This window comes from Elephantulus edwardii, unplaced genomic scaffold, assembly GCF_000299155.1.
Source record: "Elephantulus edwardii isolate Elephantulus edwardi_28Jun2011 unplaced genomic scaffold, EleEdw1.0 scaffold00117, whole genome shotgun sequence".
Lineage (NCBI taxonomy): Eukaryota > Metazoa > Chordata > Mammalia > Macroscelidea > Macroscelididae > Elephantulus > Elephantulus edwardii.
The window spans coordinates 5,491,951-5,518,136 of NW_006399867.1; the positions used below are offsets into that span (position 1 = coordinate 5,491,951).

Below are 26,186 nucleotides of genomic sequence, written 5' to 3' on the forward strand. Positions count from 1 at the left end.
ACACGGTTCAGATCTGTTATTTATAGAATCAGTGTGAGTCGTAGTCAATTCAATGGAACCTAACAACAACTTGCCAAACATGATACTCTCCTCTAGCTATTTGTGTCTTGATGACAGACATATCTGAAGTAAAGGAAGTCAGCCTTGCTATTCTTGGTGCTAAGGGGCCTTCTGCTGGCATTTTCTCCAAGACTAATTGGGTTGTTCTTCTGGCCGTCCAGTGTACACTCACTGTTCTTTACACCACCACTATTCCAGTGCATTAGCTCTTCAGCCTTCTTTTTTATTGTCCAACTTTCACATGCATATGATGTTGTTGTTAGGTGTTGTCGAGTGGAGCATGACTCATAGCGACCCTCCGAACAACAGATCTGAACCCTGTCCTATTCTTGGGCCATCAAGCCCATTGCTACAGTTACTGTGTCATGTGTGTGAGGTAATTAAAAATTAAATTTAATTAGATCTGGTGCATCTTCACCATCAAAGCAACATTTTCCACTTAAAAAACTATATAGAAGCTGTGTTTTTTTTTTTTTTTAAATCATTGTTGTGAGACACGTGAAGGTCGGTGAGTTGGTGTGGAGTTCATCTCTGCAGTGTGGTTGTGCTGGGATGGATTCCTCTTCGTCTTCTTCCACAGCGGGTTTGGGCACCGTGGACCCACAATTGCAACATTTCATTGAGGTGGAGATGCAAAAGCAATGCTTTCAGCAGCTGGTGCATCAAATGACTGAACTTTGTTGGGAGAAGTGCATGGACAAGCCTAGGCCAAAGTTGGACAGTTGGGCTGAGGCTTGTTTTGTGAACTGTGTCGAGCGTTTCATTGATACAAGCCAGTTCATCTTGAATCGACTGGAACAGACCCAGAAATCCAAGACAGTCTTCTCAGAAAGTCTTTCTGACTGATCACAACATTACCGCTTTGGAGAGGGAAAGTAGTTCAAGAAAGAAAGCAGAGCCGTTGGTAGGATGATTAAAGAAAACTAAAATCATTGAAAATCAAAATCATTTTTCCCACTTTGGGAACGTCCTGTCATTTGAGAATGAACAGAGACCAATTTTGTGTGTGTGTCCTTTGAGAGTCATAGGAGTATTTGGTTGTGTTTTTAAAATGCTAATCTTGTAAAACGAATTGAAAAATTAATGGAAAACTCTTCCAGATGCATATTACTGTGTGAAGGACTGTGCTTTTCTCAAAGTCCTAGAAACTGCTTTTCATAATTTAAAAATAGAACTGCTTTCTATAATTTGAAAAACCCCAAAACCATTGTTGTATCTTTTCTACCTCCTCCCCTTCCCCCTCCCGCAGTCCACCCTGCAATGCACCCCTTGTTCCAGATTGTTCTCATACATACAATGCATAATCATACCTTCCTTTCAGACAGTTCTTCCCCTCATCTGTTCTAATGCCATGCTCATTATCTATCCACTCTTTACCCATTCTCTCTCCAACACCCTCCCATGTCTTTCTTATTTTATAACAGCAGTGTTATGCAGCAGTTGTCCTATTGTGACTGAGATACTTGACTCAGCATAACGTCCTCAAGTCTTCTTCATGGTGTGTGATGTTTTACTCTTTCATTGTTTTTCAGTGCTGCATAGTATTCCATTGTGTGATTGTGTTTTTCTTGGGCACTTGGGTTGATTCCATCTCTTTGCTATTGTAACTAACACAACAATAAACATAAGTGAGCATACATCTATTTGAGTCGTGGTCGTGGTTTCTTTAAGGTATATTCCCAGCAGTGGCAATGCTGGGTCAAATGGAATTTCTATTTCCAACTTTTTGAGAAAGCACCAGAGCACCTTCCATAGTGCCTGTACCATGTAGGGAAATCTCTTGCAGCAGATTTGCCCAATAGAACATGTCTTTTGAGTTCTTGATGGCTGTTTACATAAAATTTGATAGTTGAGCCAAATAGAATGGAATCTATCACATTTTCAATTTATTTCGGTTTATCATGATGTCATTTATTGGTCACATTGTGAGAGCTTTTCTTTGTGTTCAGGAATAATCCATGTCAAAGGCTATTATAGCCTTTGACTTCTGTCAGTAAATGCTGCAAGTCATCTTCTTTTTCTTCTTTTTTTAAGTGAGGTTGTGTTACTTGACTATTGAAATGATTTATGAGCACCCTCCGGTCCTGAGCTTGTCTTCTTCCTACAATCCAGCTTCTGGGACTATTTTTTCAATGTACAGATGGAGTAGACAAGGTCAAGGATACAACCCTGTTGCACACCTTTAGAAATTTGTTCTGTCCAGTTGCCCTCTTGATCCAAGTACAGGTTTGACATGAGCATAGTGAAATGCTGAAATTCTCATGAAGTGTGCTGTTGTTGTTGCTGCTGTGTCCCGTCAAGTTGGAACCGACCCATAGCTGGCCCGCCAGTGGGTTTTCAGAGGCAGGACACTCCATGGGTGGAGACTGCTTATCTCTATCTTGCAGAACAGCTGGTGGATTTGAACTGCATACCTCTGTGTTGGCAGTGCAATTCCTTACCACTAAACCACCACAGTGTCCTCATTATGTGTAGGATTAATCAGATCTGGTGGGAAGAAGATGGACAATCTCTCCTTGTGTGATTTCTTGCCTCTGAAAACCCACTGGAGGGTCAGCTATGAGTTGGTTCTGACTCTATGGTACACAACAACAATTCTTATCTGAACGGGTTTGCTTTGCCATTGAAGATTTCCTCTGCTAATCCCCTAGGGAGGCTCTTTGCCTTTTCTCACTTTTGCACACATGCGGAGGATTGATGCGCAAAATTAATCATCAGGGGATCTATCATCGCAACTTCTGTGGAAGCTAGCAATTGCTGTGGCATTCACTGCTCTGTAGACCCACCAGGACCCTCAGGACACTCCTCTCTGAGGGTCCCTGCGTTAGCGCTGACCTTATTCCTAGAAGCTGTTCTCAGAGCCTTTTCCTGACTCTTCGGGGCACAACGGTCCACAGGTCCAGCTTGAACCTGGACTCAGGGAACACTCTTTGGTGACAACCTTGTTGGAGCAGGGCATCCCAAGCATGTAGCCCTGTTGGCTGCAATGATCCCTGCTGAGAATTCCAAGGACACTGTGCATCCTGAAGATCAAAGTCTTTCTCTGTGTGTGTGTACACGCTTCTATGTAAACTGTGTAGGCCAGAGGTCTTGAGTGTTTACAATTATCAGGTATGTTGTGCTATTGTGGTATGTGTGGCTGTGGTTCAGTGTGGAAATCTCTCTCTCTCTCTGTATCTGAGTGTATGTATGCCTGCCGGAGTGACTGTATCTGTGTTTAGGATCTGTGTGGATATGAATTTACTTCTTTGAGTATGGCTTAGGGTGAATCTTTGTGCCTGTGTGTTCTTTCTGAGTCTCAGTTTTCCCTGGAGTATTGTTTTGGGGTGATTTTGGTGCATCTGTGTCCCACTTTGCCCTGGGGTGCAGAGGGGAGCTGTTGCATTGGCCCTGTGTATCTCTGTTCATGTCTGCCCTGTCTGCCCTGGGGCACCGTCTTGCTGGCCTTAAGCATCTTTGTGTCCCAATTTGCCCTGGAGGACTGTCCTGGTGGCCCTCCGTGTCTGTGTCAATGTCAGTCCTGTCTGCCCTGGGGCCGTCTTGTTGCTGTGTGTCTGTGTACCCATGGGCGCCTGTTGGGGGAATGCAGGCTGGGTTGTGGAAGTGAGTCGATGTGCACGCAGGAGCATTTCTTATCTACCGTCTCGGGATCTGTACACTTCCTGATGCCTGTCCTCACATCCCAAGAACACGCAGTCACAGAGGGGACTTCTCTGGAGTGGGGGCAGGAGACATTTCCCCTCAGGATGGGGTGGCCCTTCTGCCTCTGGTCCTCCCCTTCTGGTGTCCTCCTGGATGCCCCACTTCAGACTTCGATGATGGAAGGACTGAAGGTCAGTTCTCTGGAACCCTGGTCAGTTTGTGGCTACTGAGGGTCACAGTGAGTGGGAGGGGCATGTGGGAGGACTGTGGGCCGTGGGGAGGGGTGATTGAGGATATGTCCCTCAGGATGGTTGGGGTTCACAGGGCTGTGTTCATGGAGTGACAGTGGGAAGGTTGGGGCAGTCCTGGGTCCCTGGGGAAAGCAGGGGAGCTCTGTGGGGACTCTGGGGGAAGAGCTTCTAGATCTCTGATTAGGAATGAGTGGTGGTCACTCTGGGAGAACTGGGGGGGAGGCGCTTGGATCCTCAGAGAGCCAGGGCCCCTCACTCACCATGTTGGTCAGGAGCTGGGACTGAGGCAGGCCCGGGCCCAAGAAGACATACATTAAGTAAACACAGGAAACCTGTTTGGCAGGCTCGACCCCCAGGAGCAGTGGTGGGTGGGCAGCTTTGACCATATAAAGGGGATGCATGTTCAGCAATAAGGAACAAAAAACCAGTCCAGCAGCTGCAGCAGCTGCAGCAGCTGCGAGTTGGTTGCCCAGTAATCTAATGAGGGGATTTTAGCTGACCTATGACCTTTCTCCCTTTGTATCTAAGGGATCTATAGCCTTCAAAGTCTTAACTAACCAATCATAATGTATGTAAAAGCTGGCCAATAGAAAAGGGATCCCAAGCACTACCTTGTAAGTCTATAGAAAGAGAGAGCATTTTGCCTTCAAGGAGCCTGACCCTTGAGAAGCTGTGGTCTCTGTCAGCGCTCCCCTGCACACAAGAGATTCTTCTAGCTTCACCAAAAGAACTTGTAGTGTTGTTTCTTTGCCTGGAGTCACTGGACAGGATGTCAGACAGTTGCAACAGGACAGAGGCAGCTACTGTTAGAAACAAAGTGACAGGCTCCCAAAGGTGGCAGGAGCTGGTCTGTCTGTCCACAGAGACCTGACCCTCAGAAGCCCCTCTAGCCCCAGCTCTAGGCTTGGGCCACACAGATCATCCTTCCCAGCCTCATTGCCCTTGACCATGGAATGGCCACCAGATGGCATTGGATGAGAAGGAAGACTTCATCTCAGGATCAGGGTTTGGAGAGAATCCCAGGAAGTTCTGAGAAATTCAAAACAAAGATGATGGTGATATTGATGCTGGTGTTTTACTCCCCCTGACCCCTCAAAAGCCCCACTCCCAGAGGTCAGTCACAAAAGGAGAAAACAGTTGGAGGAGGGGTAGTGATTGAACTTTTCCCTTGAGGAGGGAAATCTTGGTATCCTTGATCCCCTTTGAAATCATCCCCAGCCCACGCCCAAGCACATCTCAGGGAAGTGAGGTGACCAGGGACTGGACAAGGTCATTCAGTGGGTAGGGTGCCGACTACACTCTCCCCAACTCCTTTTCCCGAAGTTCGCTCCGTCTGATCTTGCCAGTGACAGTTTTGGGCAGCTCTGTGACAAACTCCACCTGGAAGGAGAGGAAGAAAGTCCAGCCTGGCTCAACCCTGCTGTCACCTTCATGCATTTCCTGCCGACCGCCCCCGGTCTGTGGGGCCTCATGACTTGCTTTGGCCAATGGATTGTAAATGAAGGTGAAGCTTGTCACTTCTAGGCAGAGGAACCCTTGAGGATAGGAGGCTGGCTGCCCTGTCCTCATATTGCCTGAGGTCCCTGCTGGTGTCTATATGGTGACTGTGTAGAAAATGCTCTGGATGTGGTATTTCATTTAATCCTTCCCACAAGATGCTGTGTTAGAATCCTCCCCTTCTACATAGAGGAAACTAAGTTACAAGGACAGTAAATGGGCCTGAAATAACAGGTAATAAACAGCAGAGCTGGAATGCCAGCCACGTATGTCTGATGACAAAGTTCATGCTTTTTCTTTATCCTTCTTCAGTGAGGGGACGTGGAGGTCTCTGAAGACACTCCCACTGGCATCAGTCACTAAGATTTTATTACTCATAGTGAACAAGTTCACGGCTGCTGGGCGTCACCTCATCTGTTCCCAGGGAGGCAGCATTGCTGTTGGTGTTAGTTGCGGCAGAGTTGGCAAAGACCCGTGAAAACCCCAAAGACAATAGAATTGAAAGTGTTGCCCAGTGTTGTGCTGTAATTGTTGGCATGCTTAAGGTCATTGTCAATGTCAAGTGCCTTCCAACCTTGGAGGCTCCACACCCAACGCTCTATTGGAAGATATTCTGCTCTGATGCAAAGTTTTCACTGGTCTTTGTTCCTATTCTTAGTCTTCTCCTAGTCTGGAAGCCCCCCTGAAGCCTGCCCACCTTGGGCCATCCTGAGGATGCCTGCAGAACTTGTCTGACACTTTGTTATCCTCTGCTGTTGCTGTGATGCTGGAAGCCATATACATAGAAACATAGCCCAGCACCAAAAGTGTGAACTTTGTAATAACACACATATGGGTTTGAGTTTCAGCTCTGCCTTTTGTTACCTGTAATTTCAGGCCACTTAATGTGCCTTGGTCTTTGCAATTATGTGCTATGCAATCAGAAAAATGGATAATGACATGGATATGATAGGAGAATTGATGTCTTTTAGCTGTGGTACTGGAGAAGAGTATTGCATATATCATGAACCGCCGGAAGAATATACAGGTTCATCCTGGAGAGGGTGAGACTAGGCTGCTCCTTGAAGGCAAGGATTCTGAAGCTTCGTCTGACATACTTTGGGCAAGTTGCAAGGAGGGACCAGTCCTTAGACAGGGGCATTATGTTTGGGAAGGTGGAGGAACAGTGCAAGAGAGGAAGACCCTGGATGAGATGGATTGACTCAGTGACTGGGGTCATAAGGGCAGGTGTGTCAGAAGCAATAAAGTTGGCTCAGGACAGAGCAGGGTTCAGAGCTGTTGTACATAGGGTCGCTATGAGTTGCAGGTGACTTGATAGCACATAACAACAACAACAACAAAAACAACAACAATGTGCGTGTGACTTAGTTTCCTCTTTATAAAATAGGAAAAGTATACCAAAGTAAGTTCTGGCAAGAATTAAATGAGATACTACAATATAATTGTTGTAGAATCTCATTATGTTGTAACATCTCATTTTATTTAGAAGCAGGAGTGGCATCTACTTCCTAAACAACACGCCTCCGGAAACTCTGTGAACTTTGTTAAATCTCGATAGTTGTAGAGGGACCTCAGGCCTTTTGTTCATAGGGTCACTATGAGTCATGCTTGACTCAAAGGCAATCAACAACTACAACATATAGAGCATTTTCCATAGAGCCTAGCAGGGAGAGTGAGCAATCAGTGAATGTTATCCATTTAGCTACATGAGAGGTGTTGACTGTAAAAATTCTAATAATGCAGCAAAATACCCCCAACGCAAGAACTATTACCCTTGGCATCTGCACCATTTTAACTCTCATTTCTTTAAGCAAATAAGATTGTATGACATTACGCAATTCTGTATCCTGTATTTTTTCTCATCATAATATGATGACCAGATCTTTTTTGTGTCAAGAGCCAAAATATGTGCATCATAATTTTAGACTACAGGAGAAAGCTAATTTCACAAGTATTTGAATTATTTATGTATTTGTCAGAGACAATGAGATTGGCACAGGACAGAGCAGAGTTTAGTGCTATTGTACATAGGGTCACTATGAGTTGCAAGCGACTTGACGGCACACAACAACAACAACAACAACAGGTATTTTGGACATTTAGGTCAGTGATTTTTCAAGCCATAGGTCCATTAGTAAATTGTAAAGTGAACTTTGTAAGTCACAGGCAACCTTTTCATAAAATGATGTAGAATACAAAATACTGAATATCTGTTGAAGTTTATGGTATTTTCAGTTGCTTCCTATGTATCTGAAGGTTGGACAATGAGTAAGGATGACAGAAGAAGAATCGAGGCCTTTGAGTTGTGGTATTGGAGAAGAGTACTGGATCGCCCATGAACTGTCAAAAGAACAAACAAGTCTGTCTGGGTGGAAGTGCAACCAGGGTGCTCCCTACAGGCACGCTGTCAGGAGGGACCAGTCCTTGGGAAAAGGATGCTGGGAAAGGTGGAGGGTCAGGGAAAGAGAGGAAGACCTGCAATAAGATACATTCACACAGTGACTGTAGCAATGGGCTAGAGCATATTTGATCATGAGAACGGTGCAGAGTAGAGCAGGGTCCAGATCTGTTATTCATAGGGTTGCTATGAATTGTAGTGGACTCAATGGCATCTAACAACAACAAAAACAATTTTATTAATTTTTACATTAGAGTACAGTAATGTATAACCAAAGTGTTACAAGAGTACAAAGTGTACAAGTGTTCAGGTTTTTCATTCATAGGGTCGCTATGAGTCGTCTATGACTCCATGACCTTAACAACAACAACAACAACAACAATGTATTGTAACCAGTCCTTGGAGAGGGACGTCATGCTTGGGAGGGTGGAGGGACAGTACAAGCGAGAAAGACCTTCTATGAGATGAATTGATTTAGTGACTAAGATAATGGGGAGTAGATGTGTCAGAGATAGTGAGATTGGCACAGGCTAGAAGAAAGTTTAGGGCTCTTGTACATAAGGTTGCTATGAGTTGCTGGTGACTGAAAATCCACCAGAGGAGCAACTGTGAGTCGGTTTTGACTCAATGGTAACCAATGAATGAATGTGTGTGTATGCATTTCATTATAATACAACATAGTGTTAAGTCTGGACAAGGGGCCAAAGGAAAAAAATGAAAAATTCAGAATTCAAATGCTGATGGCCTTGCCTGCCGCTGATAAGAAGAGCAAATGGCCTTGCCTGCCTGGCTGGGCTAGCAGGTGGATTGTAAATCAGAATGGACTGTCCCTCCCTAAAGACTGTTATAAAAACCGTCCCCAGTAAGTTCACATGGTGCCTTCCCCATTCTGCATCCCCAGAATGAGGAACTTCACCCGGGAGCGCCTCTATCCCCTCTTTAATAAAGCTGTATTAAGCTTTCTCTCATTCTTTCTGATTTCTTAAGTCTGCTAACTTAACACATCAAATTAGAGAAAACTTAGAAGCTGTTGATTTCGAGTTCTTTTTCATTTCCTAAGGACTCTAAATAACCCTCTTGAGCATGTATATTTAGACATCTGCTCTTTCTCTTCAGAAGCCATTTCTGACACAGGGCAGAGTTTCCCATCAATGAAATCTGCTTCACCCCATCCTTAAACTGAACTCCTTCTGCTATAGAAGAAGGTAGCACTGTTGGCTACCTGAGCTTAGCCCTGGAGGACCTGGAGTGGCTGAGCACGGATGCCAGTCAGGAGGGCAGACCCTCCATCTGCCATGCTCACCTTCCTGGGGTACTTGTACGGGGCTGTCACTGCCTTCACGTGCTGCTGAAGCTCCTTCGTGAGCTGGTCCCGGTCATAAGACTGGAACTTGGGGTCCAGGACGATAAACGCCTTCACCACCTGAGACACATGAGCAAAGTCATGTTGAGTGCCAGCTTACATCCTCACCTCCTGCCACAGAGTTGTTTCCCCCCTTAACATCCCCTAAGGGCGGAATAGAACTGCCCACGTGCTGCTAACTCAAAGGCAGAGCCTCTCTGGTGGTTCAAACGCACTAACGGCTCCACTGGAGGAAGAAAGGAGAGACTGTTCATTCACAGCACCGGGACCCCAGTGAAGGGTCAGGTGAGAGATGGTTCCTACAAAGAGGCAATGAGTTGAATTAATCTTTATGAAAACTGATTGCCAAAGCTCTTCCCAGGAAAAAGAGCTGGCGGGCTCAAACGGTCAGCTTCTCAGCACCCACTGTTGTTGCTGTTGCGTGCTGTCTAGTCAGAACCAACTCATAGTTGATGATCCAGTGGGTTTTCAGAGGCGGTTTATTGCACAGGAGGAGACTGCCCCTCCTTCTCCAGCAGAGCAGCTGGTGGATTTGAATTGTGTATCTTTGGGATTGCAGCACAGCTTCTTACCAGTAAGCCACCAGAGCCCCTGCTGCACCCATTAGTTGTTGTGTTGTTGTTATGTGCCGTCGAGTCGTTTCCGACTCATAGCGACCCTATGCACCCATTAGACCACAAAAATTTACAAGTCATAGTCTTTGCAATCACTTGTTATGTGTCAAAGAGCTGGACAGTGACTAGCGAGGACAGAAGGAGAACTGATGCCTTTGAGCTGTGATGCTGGAGAAGAGTATTGAATGTACTCCACGGACTGCTAAGAAAATGAACAGGTTCTTCCTAGAGAGAATGAAACAAGGCTGCTCCTTTGAGGTAAGGATTCTGAAGTTTCATCTGACATACTTTGGACATGTTGCAAGGAGGGAGCAGTCCTTGGAGAAAGACATGATGCTTGGGAGGTTGGAGAGAGAGTGCAGGAGAGGAAGACCCTCTATGAGGTAGATTGATTCAGTGACTGGGGTAATTAGGGTGAGTGTGTCAGAGACAGTGAGGTTGGCACAGTACAGAGCAGGGTTTAGGGCTGTTGTACATAGGGTCGCTATGAGTTTCAGGTGACTCGATGGCACATAACAACAACAACAATAACAACAACAACAACAAAATTGCATAAATGTAAAACCAAGGTGGTACTTGCGCCGTATAATTGATAGGAGCATGGTGACTTTGGAAAAAAAGGAAAGCACAAGACTCAAATCTATTTTAGATTCTATTTTCAAGTCCATTCTATAATTTAATTCCGTTTCCTTCTCTAAGGAAAGGAGAGTGCTGCTGGCATAGTGCACAGGGAGTTGTGCTGCTAATCCAACAGTGACGCCTCTCTGCCAGTTCAAATCCACCAGAGGCGTCCAGCAAGAAAGACGGGTAATCTCATCCCAAGTGATTTACAGCTTTGGAAACCCATTGGAAAGTCAGCTGTGTTATTTCTGCCTCCAGGGTAATGACCTTGATATAGTACGAATCATGATTATTACTAGCAGTATATCTCCACTTCCCTCAATTTCCATGTATCACTCCATTCCAGTGAGTAACAAGTGTTGACAATGATGATAATGAATTGCATCCCCAATTTAATTGCATCAGGCTTTAGTACATAGTTGTTGTTGTTGTAGACCGTGGAGTCAGAACTGACCCACTGCTGGCCCTCCTGTGGGTTTCAGAGGCAGTTAATCACATGAGAGGAGATTGCCCATTCTCCTGCAGAGCAGCTGGTGGATTCAAACCATGTGCCTTCAGGTTTGCAGTGCAGCTTCGTACCACTAGGCAATCAGAGCTCCCTTAGCACATAGTAGGTTTCAATAAATAACTGGTGCATTAAGGAACACATGCTGTGGGAGGCAGATAGCTTAGATGCCCCTTCTGTCTTCATTGCTTATCAATTTAAGGGAAGGGACTTCCTGTTTTAAATGTGTTTTTCCTTATCTGTAGTAACTAATCCTCTCTTTGGTACCATAGTCCATAGGGAATTATGCTGTTAACCCAAAGGTGGCATCTCTTTGGCGGGTTGAATCCAGCAGCAGCAAAAGACAGACAGTCTCCTTCTGTGCAATTTACAGCCTCCAAAACCCCACTGGAAGGGTCTGCTCTGAGATGACTCTGACTTGATGGCAAAGAGTTTTGGATTTTTTTTCCCACAAAATAAGCAAACCAAAAGGAGCTTTGGACCCCCTAGTGGTAAGAAGCTTTGCTGTAATTCCAGAGGCACGTAAGTTCAAATCCACCTGCTGCTTTGTGGGAGAAGGATAGGCAGTCTCCTCCCATGCAATTAGTAGCTTCTGAAAACCCTCTAAGAGGATCAGTTATGGATGGATTCGCACTCAACGGCACACAACAACAACAACAACAAAACAACCATCTTTGTGAAAGGAAATCAACAAGCCTTTTTTTCTGTAGTTTTGCTGGTTGAGTTCAAGTGTCAAGCTCTAGGTAGCTGACTGCACTTAGTAAAAACAAGGATAGATCCTTAGCTATTAAAAGGATAGAATGAAAATCCTTAACTCATCGAGTTGTGAGAGTTAGATGAGCTGGCACGTAGTAGTTGCTCATTAAATACTAGCTGTTCTCACCAGCACCACCAGCATAGGTCTTTCCAGAGCCACAGACGACGCCACAGTGCCGCCTGCTGGCCCTCAGTGTAAGTGCACAGAGGACCAAGGCTATGACGTTTGTCAGCTCCTGTCTTTCCAGGGCTCGCACACAAACAGGAAGGATCACACTGCACTCACCTGCCCACGAATGGGGTCCGGACTGCTCACCACGGCAGATTCTGCTACTGCAGGGTGCTCCGCCAGGGCGTTCTCCACTTCTGAAGGCCCGATCCGGTACCTGCAAGGTATCAGCGATCCCTTCTTTCATTGGTTCTCAGGCAGATGTCAAGACAAGGACACCCCGTGGCCCAAATAGCAGCTGCCTCTGGACAGTCACATCATCCCTTGACACAGATGGCCATGCACCAGGGCCTGGGTTGGGGGCCAGAACCATGCAGACCTCTACACTATGTGCTAAGAAAACCCAAGTTCAGATGCACCCCAGGACTCCTATTGCTCCAGATGGCCAAAGGACCATGTGCACTGGGTCCTTGGATCAAGCATCTGCCACCAACGTGACATGCCTTAGAAGCCCGCCTCAATTTATGTCTTAACCATTCATTTAAATTCATCGTTGTCTTCTTGTCACGTGCAATTAAGAATGACTCATAGCGACCCTCTGAACAACAGACCTGAACCCTGTGCTATCCTGTACCAGACTCACAAACGCTGACCACTCAAGTCCATTGCTGAAATCAGTGGGTCAATTCACCTGGTTGAAGGCATTCCTCTGTTTCACCATCCCCCCACCTTTCCAAGCAATGTTGCCCTTCTCCAAAGAATAATGTCTCCCAGCAACATGCTCAAAACATGTGAGAAGTTTCTCCATCTGGTCTCTAAGGAGAACTCTGACTGCATCTTCTCCAAGACATGTTAGCCTCCTCCCTCTTACCTCCCAGGATATATGGCTTTAGAAGTGAAAACAAAACAAAACAAAACAAAAAAACCAAAGCCAACTTAAATTGCTGTAAAACTTCTAAGAATTGTTGCTCCAGGATAATTTTTTTTTTAATGTTGGCATTTGGAACAGGGGCTCAAAACCAGACCACCTCAGTTTTATGTTATTTTAATAAGTTAGTAAGAAAGGCCCTGATTTTAATATAGTATCTTTGAGAATTCAGTCTTCTTTACTGTATGACTTATTTTCCTCATCCTCAAATAGGCACATAAGGATTTCGAACCTATGTGTACATTTTAGCATGAAGAACATACCATGGGCCACCAAGAAAACAAATAGGTCTGTCTTGGGACGGGTGAAACCAAATTTCTCCTTGGAGGCTAGGATTTTGAAGCTTCGTCTCATATACTTTGGGTGGCCAGGAGGGATCGACCCTTGGAAAAGGACATCATGCTTGGAAGGGTGGAGGGACGGTGTAGAAGAGGAAGATCCTGGATAATATGGATTGATACAGTAATGGAGGCAATAGAGGTTGGTGTGTCAAAGTCAGTGGGCAGGTTTCAGAGCTGCTGTACACAAGGTCACTATGAGTCCCAGGTGACTCAGTGGCTCATAACTACAACAAACAGCAACGACAACAACAAAATGGATACAAAATAGCATCTGCCTCTACCACTGAGGTGGGAGAAGGATGGACAATCTCCTCCCATGTGATTAACTGCCTCTGAAAACCAGCTGAAGGCTCAGCTATGGATCAGTTTCCAATTGACAGTACACAACAACATTACCACTGAAGAAGCCTGAGGGCACAAGAGGCTCACTAGCCCAAAGTCTGGCAGTTCAAATCCACCCAGTGGTTCCACAGAAGAAAGGCCTGTGCTCTGCCAAGAAATCTACTCTGAAATATGTGAGATGTGTATAAGTTTGGTGCTGATTGGGGCAACTGAAAACAACAGCTGAGCTTTGAGGGTGAGTCAACTGAGTTGACAGAAAATATTTTGGGTTAATTTTTCTATATCCTAAGTGCACAATGTTTGGATAAGCTTCCAGATTGATTCATGTTGAGAAGCAGGAATGGCATCTACTTCCTAAACTAGGTGCCTCTGGAAACTCTATAAACTCTCTTAAAAATGCACAGAAATATATTCATTATAGAACGGAGTTAAGATTTTTTTGTGCAAAGCTTACCCTAAGTCATATTAGGCTCGACAACACTTAACCACTGCTAAATGAGACTAGTGCTGTTATTTCTGGAGGAACATTCTTCCACTTGACATATCACTCTTTGTTGATGTATGAAGTAACCTGGGTTGTTGTGATGCTGAACCTTGTGCCATGGGGATACCAAATACCATAATGGTTTCCCAATGTGGACAGTGTTTGGTGGAGCTCCCAGTTGTAAAACAGGTTGGGAAGCAGTGGTGGCATCCACTTCCTAAACCACATGCCTCTGGAAACTCTATGAACTTGGAGAAACAACGATAGCTCTGGAAAGGCATTCGATCTTTTGTTCATAGAGTCTCGATGAGTTGACCTTGACTTGACGACAATCAACAGCAACAACAAATGCACCGCACTCACTGAACTTGAGTATTTGCTTCAACTCCTAGTGAGCTTCCATAGCTTTCCAAAGCTGGAAAGCTTACTGGGAGAAGATTGCCTGTCTTTTGTGGAGCAGTGGCTGGATTCAAACACCAGACCTTTTGGTTAAGCAGGACACCATACCGCACAGGTCTTAGTCCACGAGAGCTCCTTCAGTGTTCCGTAAACACAGAAGAACTCATTGCTGTCGAGTTGGAAGGGGCTCATCATAGCTGAGCCTGCAGCGGATTTTCCAAGGTTTAAGCCACATGGGAGGAAATTGCCCACCTTTCTCCCACTAAGTAGCTGGTGGATTTGAACCTCCTGCCTTTGGGTAATGCAATTCCCTGTCCAGGAGGCCAACAGAGCTCCTCAAACACTTCATCAAAGTGGTTATGTTTCTCCTGTGACATCCTGTCCCTGTTCTGATCCCATCACCCTAAGTGACAAGATGTCTTGTTACAAGTTTGTATGTCTTGTTACAAGTTTGTTTCCATCCCTCAGACCCACTTGAGTGTCATTTTGATGGAATCTTCTGGACACATAGTTTGAGGGAGGTGCACACACGGACACACCCTAGAAGAGAGTCCTTGGATTGGGTTCTGTTTGGAATGAGGCTAAGGGTTCCCTCACAGATGCATGGAGGAATGATGCGGCAAACTGTTCCTCGTGTGGAGGGGGCACCTGCTGGCCAACGGTCAGCCGCACCTACCCAGAGGCGTTGATGATGTCATCATCTCTTCCCACAAACCAGAAGTAGCCCTCTTCATCCTTAATGGCTCTGTCTCCCGTGTTGTAGAAGTCCCCACACTCCACTTGGGCTGTCTTTTCTGGGTCATTCTGCAGAGAGAAAAAAGCACTGAAGTTAGCAAGTGGAGAGGCTGTGAGCGAGGACCTGGAGCTCAGAGCTGGGTTCAAGTCCTGCCTGATTCTATCTGGTTCTCAGACAAGGTCTGTAATCTCTCTGAGTCTATTTTCTTTATGCGTTTCCTTAACACGTGCTACTATCTTGTAACAGGGCTTTATTAAGCCAATTTTAAGGACAATTTAGGAAACAACTCACTGAAATGACATTTCCCTGGACGCAGGGACCCTGCTTCTTTTACTCATTGTAGGGCACTCAGTGCACATGTAGTGCTTGGTATCTGGGCGGTCTTAAGGGAAAAATAAGAAATATTTCTTCCCAGAACACAATCTCATCGGTTTCTGGTATTTTTGAGTACATAACTTGTATTTAATAATTAAACTTCTTATTTCGACATATGTACAGAAATTATATAGAGACAGGGAAACTAGATTCCTGGAAGCAGTGAGAAACATGACAGACTACGTAAAATGGAACAAGTGCCGCTGGACAAGTTGTTTAGATATTATCAAATCAGAGTCAAATTTTATGTGTAAACTTTCACTGAAGACACACTAAAGCTTGACTGCTGTTGGGAAAGTCTGCTGTCAGAGACCTCTCCAAAGTACTGAAGAGCAACAATGTCAGTCTGGAGACTAAGGTGTGCCTGATTCAGACCATGGTCTTTGTAAGTACTTGCTATGTGTCGGAAAGCTAGACAATGACTAGGGATGATAGAAGGAGAATTGATGCCTTTCACCTGCAGTGCTGAAGAAGCATACTGAATATACCATAGACTGCAAAGAGAACAAACAGGTTTGCTGTCCTGGAGAGGGTGAAACCAAGCTGCTTCTTGGAGGCAAGGATTCTGAAGCTTCATCTGACATACTTTGTACGTGTTGGAAAGGAGGGACCAGTCCTTGGAGAGAGATGTTATGGGAGGGTGGAGGTCCGACAGTGCAAGAGAGGAAGATCCTCGATGAGATGGATTGATTCAGTGACTGGGGTGATGGGGTCAGGTGCATCAGAGACAATAAGATTGACACAGATAGTGCAGGGTATAGGGCTGTTGTACATGGGCTTTCTATGAGTTGCAAGTGACTTGATGACACATAACAACAACAACAACAACATTTTTGAGCACCATCGAGTCAGAACTAATCCAAAGTTGGCCCTCTAGCAGGTCTTCAGAGGCAATAAATGACACAGGAGGAGACTTCCCATATCTCTTCTAAAGAGCAGGTGTTGGATTCGAACCATATGTCTTTGGATTAGCAGTGGAATCACTTATCAATAATCACTTATCAATAAGCTACCAGAGCTTCCTAAAATTTACTAATTATCTATCATCTATCTATCTATCTATCTATCTATCTATCTATCTATCTATCTATCATCTATCTATCTATCTATAGCTCCTGTATACTTTTTACTTATTTTCCTTAGTGGAAATATCTTCTAACCCACAAGGATATTGACACGGATACAATCCCTTAGTCTGACTCAGATTTCTGGATTTTCCTGTATTCATTTGCATGCGTGTGTAGTTAGTTGCTTTCCATCTTATTATCTGAGTGGGTTTGTGTACCTGCCACCACAGTCTGTATACAGAGCAGTGGCATCATGACAAGAAGCTCTTGTGTTGGTGGTTTATCACCACCCCACTTCTTTCCTGCTTCCTGTTTCCCCTCCTCTCCCTCTCCCCTGCCTTTAAACTCTCTCAATGACTAGTCTGTTCTCCATGTCTTTAATTTTGTCATTTCCTAAATGTTTATGCAGGCAAGGTTGAGAACCCTTGACCTCTATGCATGTTACTCTCTGGTTATTTTCCCATTTATCTAAACTTAAACTTAACCCTACGGAGGGTTAAGGTCAAGGTCCACGCGTTTGTTTCAGGGCAATTGGTATCACAAGTGGAGTAGCGCCCCCTGGAGGCTAGATGCAAGGGCAACCATGATAGCATCCCATTTATCTAAAAATTAAAGCTGAGCTCCTGAGGGTTAAGGTCAAGGCCTACATGTTTGTTTCAGGGCAATTTGTATCACAAGTGGAGCAGCGCCCCCTGGAGGACAACCATGATAGCCGGTTGGCCGCCAATGGCTTTTACTTCTGGAAAAAGGAGATGAAGTGTGAGATCAGATTTCAGCGGAAATCCTGGAAGATGAGAACCTGTCACTCCTAAAATGGGAAACTTGTGGGTTGTTTAGATAAAGAGTTTCAACGGGTTTCCTTCCAGCCTGTCAGTGTTGCCTGTAATCCTTGGATTTCTCATTTAGGTCTCCTTCCACAAATTAGTGAGCAAAGGGCTTTGGGGCCAGAGGACATTGGCTTTGAGTCTGATAACATGGAGTCCTAGAACTTTTCAAGCCGCAGATTCTTCCTTTGTGGCATGGGGCCATGTAGCGTGTCTCCCCCAAATATGCACGGGACTCCTTGGAGAAATGCACTAAGACCTTGGGCTCAGGGGGAGGTGAGTATGATGACTTGGAGCAATGGTGGAAGATCTGAAGAAGTTGTGGGATACACAGTGTGGCCACCCCTGATCTCTCATATGGGCTGAACTGGAGAGATTCTGCCATGTCCTTACCTCATAGCAGGTGAAGATGCCCAGCGGTCTGATGGGTTTGATCCTGATGGCCATATTTCCTTCTGTGTTGGGAGGCAGGATGTTGCCCTTGTCGTCAATGATCTGGGGCAAGAGGTCTGTAAATCCCACCTTGAAAGGCTCCCCCAACCCTCCTGTTCCACCCAAACAACACCTTGCTCATTCCTGTGGCACCTGCATGGATAATTGTGAAAGGGTATTGGTGGAGAAAACCTCACTGGAAAGATAATCAAATGGTCAAAAGTCTTTGAAACCAGTAAATGGTGAGGTTACAAGTCATATGATTCTGTTGGGTTCATGACCATGTTCTGGTTGCTGTTGAATAGGCTGTGACCCATGACGGTCTTAGGTTTAAAGGAACAAAACAGAGCCTGGTCCTTGCCATGAAACATGACATCCTGATTTTGCATGTGCTTCTCCTAGAACACGTTGTTGAAGTAAAACAGAAGGACCTGGCTGGTGGAGAGAGCTGCCAGACCTACTCTGTTCCTGGTGACTTTGTGTGATATCTCTTGTGGCCAGGGCAAGCTGCATTAGGGGGCCCACGACACTGCCATTCTCATTAGGGGGCCCATAACACTGCCATTCTCATTAGGGGGCCCACGACACTGCCATTCTCAGTGGATGCTTCTACAGGAAATTGGAGGAAACAAAGGGAGAGAGGAGGAAGGACCAGTGGGGCCCAGACACAGGGCTGGCTATGACTTCTTCCCTCATGTGATCTAATCCCAGCCAAACCCTGATGATTCTTAGCTGTGGGTCGCACCTGGACATCATAGGGTAAGATGGCTTTCCCCAAGGAACCTGGCTTAATCTTCATTCCCCTGAGAACACCACAAGTTATTCCCTATCAAAAAAGAAAAGCAAACAAAACAAAACAAAGACGAAGAGGATTAGATTTGACAAGCGAGTATGAATTGCTCACCAGGCAGCAAGAATTATGCACAGCACTCCTTCCTCACGGATGTTACTTGATCTGTGCACGAAGCCCATGTTTGGAGAGAGAGGATGGTTTGGGCTGCGGTCAGCCATACTCAGCTGACACAACAAGGGCCAATCCTGTCGGTAGTGGCTACTGAGTTCTCAGGAGATTGTAAGTCAGTGATGAAATAAGCCCAGGGCAAGTCACTGTGGGAGTATAATGTGTGTGTGTGTGTGGGGGGGGGAGGGTGTTAGACACCCAACGTACGGCAAGAACATACCAGTTTTCCAGGAGGAAGCCAAGATTCCATTTACTAAGGATTTATTAGAGGCTGTTGGACAGTAACAGAAATCCTGTGTCAACAATTGCTCAAAATGATTTTGAAGTTCTTGACATTCCGGTTACCAGTTGTCCTGAGTGCAGTGGTAAAGGCATGGCAGTTTATCCAGAGGTCAGCAGTTACAATGGTCCCATAGAAGGAAAGGTGGTGATCTTTGTGGTCTTTTCCCACCAAGATTACAGCCAATAAAACCCTATGGGCCCATTCTAATCTATTCAATATGGCCGCTCTGTGTTGGCATTGACTTCACAATATTGGACTTGATTTTTCTTCGTATAATCCAGCTTCTCAGATATTTTTGTTTCACAGTCAGATTCTCTTTTTTTTTTGTTTTAAAACTTTTTATTGTGATCTGAATGAAAATTTACAGAGCAAATGGACTTTTCATTCGATGATCTAATAAAATGTTTCTTTTTTTTAAACATTTGTTTTCTAAAATTTACCCCTTTGTTGTATAGTGTCTTTTTTTTTTTCTTCTTTTGATACTGGTTTACTTACAAAGTTTGTATATGTTGTTTTTCACACCTAATCTTTCCCATTGGCTTCACCAGCTCGGCCCCCCACCCATCAAATTGTGCATCTCTATGAATAACCATCCCCGCCCCCCAACTCATTTTCGCCCCTCTGCTCCCTCCTTCCCCGCCTTGGATCCTTATATTCGTTCTACAGTAATGGTTTTATACAATGTTTGTCCTTAAGGGACTGAGTTAATTCATCCAGTTAGCATAAACGCTCTCCAGTCCCTCCCAAGTTACTTAGCTGTTTTTGTTGTTGATTACTGTCGAGTTGAGCATGACTCAGTGACTCCATGAACAAAAGACCTAATGCTTTTCTATCATTTTCTCCAAGTTCCTAGAGTTTTCATAAGCCTGTGGTTTAGGATGTGCATGGCACTCCTGCTTCCAAACCTGTCCTACAACTGGGGGCTCCACCAAACACTGTCCACACTGGTAAACTTTTACGGTATTTGATACCGCAGTGTCACAGGTTCAGCCTCACAGCAAACCTAGATTACCTCAGTGCAGCAAACTGACAAGCAGTGATGTTCAAAGTAGAAGAATGTTCCTCCAAAATATAGCAACACTAGTCTCACTTAGCAGTGATTAAGTGTCGTCAGGTCAAATACATAGCGACCCAATGAACAAAAGACCTGAAGTCTGTTCTACAATGAACATCATTTTTTTATGTTTATGGAGTTTATAAAAGTAGTTAATTACAAGATCATTGCTCCTGCGTGCTGTGTAGTTCTAAAAGAATGCTTCGTGATGGTGGATTACTATCCCCACGTTACAGCATTTTCGCATGTCCTCCCTGAGTTTCCCCTTCCCATTAGTTCTTCTTTTTTAAAATTTCTTTTATTATTAATTTTAATGAAAATTTACAGAGGTTTTGGATTTCCATTCATTCATTGTTGCACTTTTCTCCCTGTTCACCCCTCCCCTCCAGTTCACTTTTCACTTTGAAAAGAAAAATTCTTTCATTGTTATACAATCCTTCCCCGCAAGTCCACTCCACTATGCAGCCTTCATTCTGAATTCCTGTCATGACAATAATACCTGATCATATGCCTGATACAGGCCATGGTTTTTGCAATCACTTGTTATGCATCAGAGAGTTGGACAATGACTAGGGAGGATAGAAGGAGAATTGACGCCTTTGAGCTGTGGTGCTGGAGAAGAGTATTGAATGTACCGTGGACTGCCAAGAAAACAAACAAACAAACAAACAAACAAACAAACAAACAAACAAAACCAAACAGATTCATCCTAGAGAGGGTTAAATCAGGCTGCTCCTTGGAGGCAAGGATTCTGGGGCTTCGTCTGACATACTTTGGACATGTTGTAAGGAGAGACAGGTCTTTAGAGAGGGACATCATGCTGGGTAGAGTAGAGGGACAGCACAGGAGGGGAAGACCCTCTATGAGGTGGATTGATTCAGTGACTGGGGTAATCGGGATGGGTGTGTCAGAGGCAATGAGATTGGCACAGGATATAGCAGGGTTTAGGGCTGTTGTACATAGGGTCGCTATGAGTCACAAACAACTCGACGGCACATAACAACAACAACAACAAATATCCCTTTTAAACAGTTCACTCCCTCGTCTGTTTCATTGCAGTATACATAGCAATTCCACTACTTGGAATATACCCCAAAGAAACCATAACTGCCTTCAAGGAAATATATGCACACCCATGTTTTTCGCGGCTTTGTTCACAATAGCAAAGAGTTAGTTCTTCTTTTTCATCTCTTCCTGCCTTCTGAGCTTTACCCCTGGGCAAGTGCTGCCTTTGTGGTTTCTCTTGTGTGGCTGATTTCTCCAAGGAGGCATTCCTCCCTAAGGTCATTGACCACCTTCTGCAATCTTCTGTTCTGTGGCTGGGAGCTGGGAGCTGAGAATATTTTCAGTTCCAGATTTGAAGGGTGACTAAAAGCTATAAACTCAGGGGTCCCACTAATCTCCATCAGACTACGAAGTCTAGACTTTTTTACCCCCCCTTTAAATGATTTTTCTCCCGTTCTACCATGGACCTATTATTGTGATCTAATTCAGAGGAATGAAATCATTTGATCTCAGAGTCATGGAGACATACATTCTTGTGGTCCATACATCCTTTGGAATAATGTTGTTTCTGTTGTTATTATGTACTTTCATCTTGGGACCAACTCATACCTGACCCTCCAGCAGGTTTTCAGAGGCAGTAAATCGCAAAGGAAGGGACTGCCCATCTTTCTCTTATGGAGCAGCTGGTAGATTCAAACAGCATGCCTTTGAGTTGGCAACACCAGAGTTCACATTTGGACTAATCGTCTTTTACTTTCTTTAGTCTTTTTGACTCCAGATGAAGAAAGACCAACAGTTGCACCATGCATAGTTCTTCACAAGTGTTTCAATCTCCTTCCACAGTTCATAAACGTTTTAGAAAATTATCTTGTGGACTATATTGTGCCAAATGATCTTGAGGACCATGACTATGAGTGTCTTACACAAACTAAGTGTTTGAGAAATGTTATGGTATGTCCTTGAGCAGATTCCACCTTATATTGATGCTATATGAGAGAGGAAAACTATCCTATAGGGTCTTCTAGGGTGTTCACAATCAACACTCTTGGAACCAGCAGTCAGGAAATCAAAAGATGAATTTCACTGGGAAAAATTTGCTGTCAGGGACCTCTCCAGAGTACTGAGAAGCAATGATGTCAGTCTAGAGACTAAAGTGCTCCTGATCCAGGCCATGGCCTTTGCAATTACTTGCTATGCATCAGAGAGCTAGACAATGAGTCAAGATGACAGAAGAATTGATGCCTTTAAATTGTGGTGCTGGAGAAATAGATTTGTCTTGGAGAGGGTGAAACCAAGCTGCTCCTTGGAGGCTAGGATTTTGAAGTTCTGTCTTACATACTTAGGGCATGTGGCCAGGAGGGATCATAGACAAAGACATCATTCTTGGAAGGGTGGAGGGACAGCACAGGAGAGGAAGATTCCAGATGAGATGGGTTGATATAGTCACTGGAACAATGGGGGTAGGTGTGTCAGAGTCAGTGAAACTGGCTCAGGATAGGACAGAATTCAGAGCTATTGTGCATAGGGTCACTATGAGTTGCGGGCAACGCGATGGCACATAACAACAACAACAACAACAACAACAACAACAACACAATCTTTATAAATAAAAGTACTATGATGGTGTGATCTGGAGGACACTGTGTTGCTAACTCAAAGGCCACGTAGATCAGATCCACCAGGGCCTCTGCGGGAGAAAGATGATTAATCTCTCATAATGATTTATAGCCTCTGAAACCTGACGGAGGATTGCTATGAGTCAACACTGACTCTACAGCAATGAGTGAGCGAGTGAATTTCTCTAAAAACAGATGATCAGGTCTTTTCTCAGGTCTTAAACTGACATCCTTGCTCTTTAGAACTCTGGAGAGGTCCTTGACAGCAGATTTTCCCAGTGCAACATGTTTTGATTTTTCTGACTGCTGCTGCCATGGGTGTTAATTGTGGAGCCAAATGAAATGAAATCCTTGACAACTTACGTCTTTTCTCCAACTATCATAATGTCGCCTGTAGGTCTCGTGGTGAGAACTTTTATTCTCTTATTGCTGAAGTATAATCTGTACTGAAAGCTGTAAGCTTTTATTTTCTTCAGTAAGTGCTTCAGTCTTCTTCACTTTCTATAAGTAAGTCTATGTCTTTCTAATGAATAGTGTCATGACTACCACTCGCTATTCAACAGTGAAGACAAATGGGAAAGTTTGCTGTAATCTTCTCCCCTATACTTCTATTAGAAGACATTAGAATTCTTTCTCTGTTTCCTTGGTATCCCATAAACATCTTAAGAATAGTGATTGTCCCACTCATCTCTGCATTCCCAGAATCTTTGCCTACCAAATTACAATAGTAACTACAATGTGAACACATAATATGGCCTGAGAACTGTAGGCAGACCTTTATATACTTTCTTAGACTGACTTTATTACAAGATTAAATAACTCTGCAAGATCAGAAGCATCATTACCACTTTAGAAGTAAGGAATTTGAGTGACATATGAAGGCTGCAATTAAGAGGGCTTGTACTTGAATGTATTCTGGGTCCTGTCATTGTTCATACTGTTGCTATTAACTGTCACTGATCCATCCCCTGGCTCATAGCTGTCCCATACACTCTGAAGCATAGCATTACTGAGGCCCAACCCTGTACCATCCCTGTGATAGGTTGTGGCTTGAATCCTTATGATCCCTGTTATGCTGTTGTTGTTGCTATGTACCATTGAGTCAGAAGTGATATGGAGCTGTCCCCCCACTAGGTTTCAAGAGTCAGTAAATAACATGTGAAGAGATTTCTCATGTTTCTTCCTTGAAACGGCTGGTGGATTTGATCTGTCTTCCTTTGGATTGGAAATGCAACTCCTTACCACTAAGCCACCAGAGATGCTCACCAATCCAATCATTGGTAAAATCCTTCAGGTTTCAAACTTCTTTAATATTCGAAATGTCTTGCTCACCTGGAAGCTCTGTGATCAGAGACCTTTTGGGGATGACACCATATGTGTGCATGTATATGTGTGCACACACGGTGTATACAAACATTTCTGTGCTCCTCATCCCTCTAGTTTCCCCACAATCACACTTGTGTGCTGACCTCATAAATGCTCATTAATGAACTTCTGGAGTCCACTCCCACACTTCCTCCATATCTGTTGCCCTGGGGAAAGGTAGTAGAGTCGGAAGAACTTACTGGTAATAACTGTGCTGGCTAAAACCTACTATTCCACCGATATTCCTGAGTTCTCTCAGCTATTGATCATAGGAACTGTGGCAAAATGTCCTTAGACTCCTAAGTTTTGCTCCAAAGTTTTCCGCACATTTATCTTTTGATAAATTGTCTTTCTTTAAATTGATTCTGGGCAGTTTGCCTAGGATTTTCAAGCTGTCTATAACGCTTCCAGTAATGTTGTGCGCATAGTAAAGTCATGGTCTGACTGAGCTCATTTACTGGTCTTGATGACTGAAGGCATCCAGATTGGCGCTGTCACTTACCGTTTCCGACTGTCCGTAGACCTCATGGAGTATAAGGCCTGTCTTTTGTTTCCACTTCTCCAGCTCTTCAGGCAACAGAGACTCGCCTCCAGTACTGCAGTGCTCCAGGGTTGGGAACCTAAGACTTAGGAGAACACAAGGAGTCAACAGATCTCAAGGAGAACCTTGGAGGTTGTGCCCAGATCCAATATCAAAAGGAGTAAATGTAGTTTTGTTATCTGTATTATTATCTGTAATCCTTTTCTTCCTCATCTTCTGGGTATTTAGCCAAGGTCAATGCCTAGTGGGTGAATAACAAGGCATTAAGGACATATTAAAATAGTAACAAAATGTTTCTGCCTTCTACAGAAGGAATGCTGGTTTGTTATGTTTGTCAACTTGACTAGGCTATAAATCATAATGCATCACCATCGAGTCACAATTCTAACTTATGGCAACCCTATATGAACAGAATAGAATTGCTCCATAGGGGTTTTGTGGGGGTGTTTTTTGGGAAGGTTTTCCCTATAATCTTAACAGAAATTGACCAGGACTTTCTTCTGTAGTGCTGTTGAGTGAGTCCAACCTGTAAGTCTTTAACTTGGTACTTGAGGCTAGTACTTGAGATACCTGCTATAGAGTTTCAACTTACTCAAAGCAGATTATAGCTGTAGTTTCTGAGGCTGTAAATCACAAGGGAGGAGATTGCTTATATTTCCCCTATGGATTCATTTGTGTGTTTGAATTACTAGAGAGGTGTGGCCTTTGGGTTAACAACACTACTGTCTAGGCCACGAGAGTACAGTTTACTTTATTCTAGATGTTCCCTTGAAGGTTTTGTATATTTGGTTAACATCAACATTCACTTGACTTTAAATAAAGGAAACAACTTTGATAATGTGGATGGGCCATATTCAATCATTTGAAGACCTTAAGAGCTAAAACCAGAAATTTCTTAGAGAAGAAGAATTGATCAAAATACAGAATCAGTAAGTATTCTGGAGGAACAGGTGATATTGGAACTACCAGATAAAGAATTCAGAAGATGTATACTAAAGTCTTTTCAGTAGATTAAGAAAGATATCAGAGAGCCCACAGACAAAATCAAAGGAATCAGAGACAAAGCTATGGAAGAACCAAAGAAAACAGTAGGAACAAATTAATAAAATAAATGAAAAATTAGAAACTAGCAAATAGAAATCTAGAAGATTAATACTAAACAATACATTGGACAATGTGTGGGAATGAATACAATGTGAATGACGGAAAATGTGAAACACAATGAACGCAGATTTTGCATGTAAACCAATATAAGGTAATGTTTTTTAATTAAAAGATATCCCAAGACACTGGAGTGGATTGAATCAATAGAGGACAGAGTTAGTGAAATTGTGTTTTAGTATGCTAGAGGAATAAACAGAAAACAAGTGAAAAATTAAAACCACTTAAGAATTATATGGGACATAATTAAGAGGAATAATTTGCATATGGTTGAAATTCTGCAACAGGAAAATACAGAACAACCATCAAGAAAATTGTCAAAGATTGGGGAGCTCTGGTGGCCTCGTGGCAAGAAGCTGCAACTACAATACCAGAGGTGCACGGTTCGAATCCACC

At 44.0% G+C, this 26,186-nt stretch overlaps 2 protein-coding genes across 2 annotated transcripts in view; one reads left to right on the plus strand and one right to left on the minus strand.

The window, feature by feature from the left end:
• Positions 1-612: 612 nt before the first annotated feature.
• Positions 613-906, plus strand: LOC102864486 (mitochondrial import inner membrane translocase subunit Tim8 A-like). The gene has a single exon (XM_006892652.1). The coding sequence runs from the start codon at positions 613-615 to the stop codon at positions 904-906; it is 294 nt and encodes a 97-aa protein (XP_006892714.1).
• Positions 907-5,246: 4,340 nt separating this feature from the next.
• Positions 5,247-26,186, minus strand: part of LOC102864896 (acyl-coenzyme A synthetase ACSM1, mitochondrial-like) — a 60,256-nt gene continuing 39,316 nt past the window's right edge. The window contains exons 7-13 of the mRNA XM_006892653.1: positions 24,591-24,714; positions 18,550-18,630; positions 17,766-17,867; positions 15,047-15,174; positions 11,994-12,093; positions 9,152-9,271; positions 5,247-5,333 (exon numbers count right to left, since the gene is read on the minus strand). Coding sequence (XP_006892715.1) covers positions 5,247-5,333; positions 9,152-9,271; positions 11,994-12,093; positions 15,047-15,174; positions 17,766-17,867; positions 18,550-18,630; positions 24,591-24,714 — 742 coding nt within the window. The remainder of the gene's footprint in view (positions 5,334-9,151; positions 9,272-11,993; positions 12,094-15,046; positions 15,175-17,765; positions 17,868-18,549; positions 18,631-24,590; positions 24,715-26,186) is intronic.

Excerpts from the sequence above, each read along its gene's own strand:
- LOC102864486 (XM_006892652.1), top strand. The coding sequence starts at position 613 with ATGGATTCCTCTTCGTCTTCTTCCACAGCGGGTTTGGGCACCGTGGAC.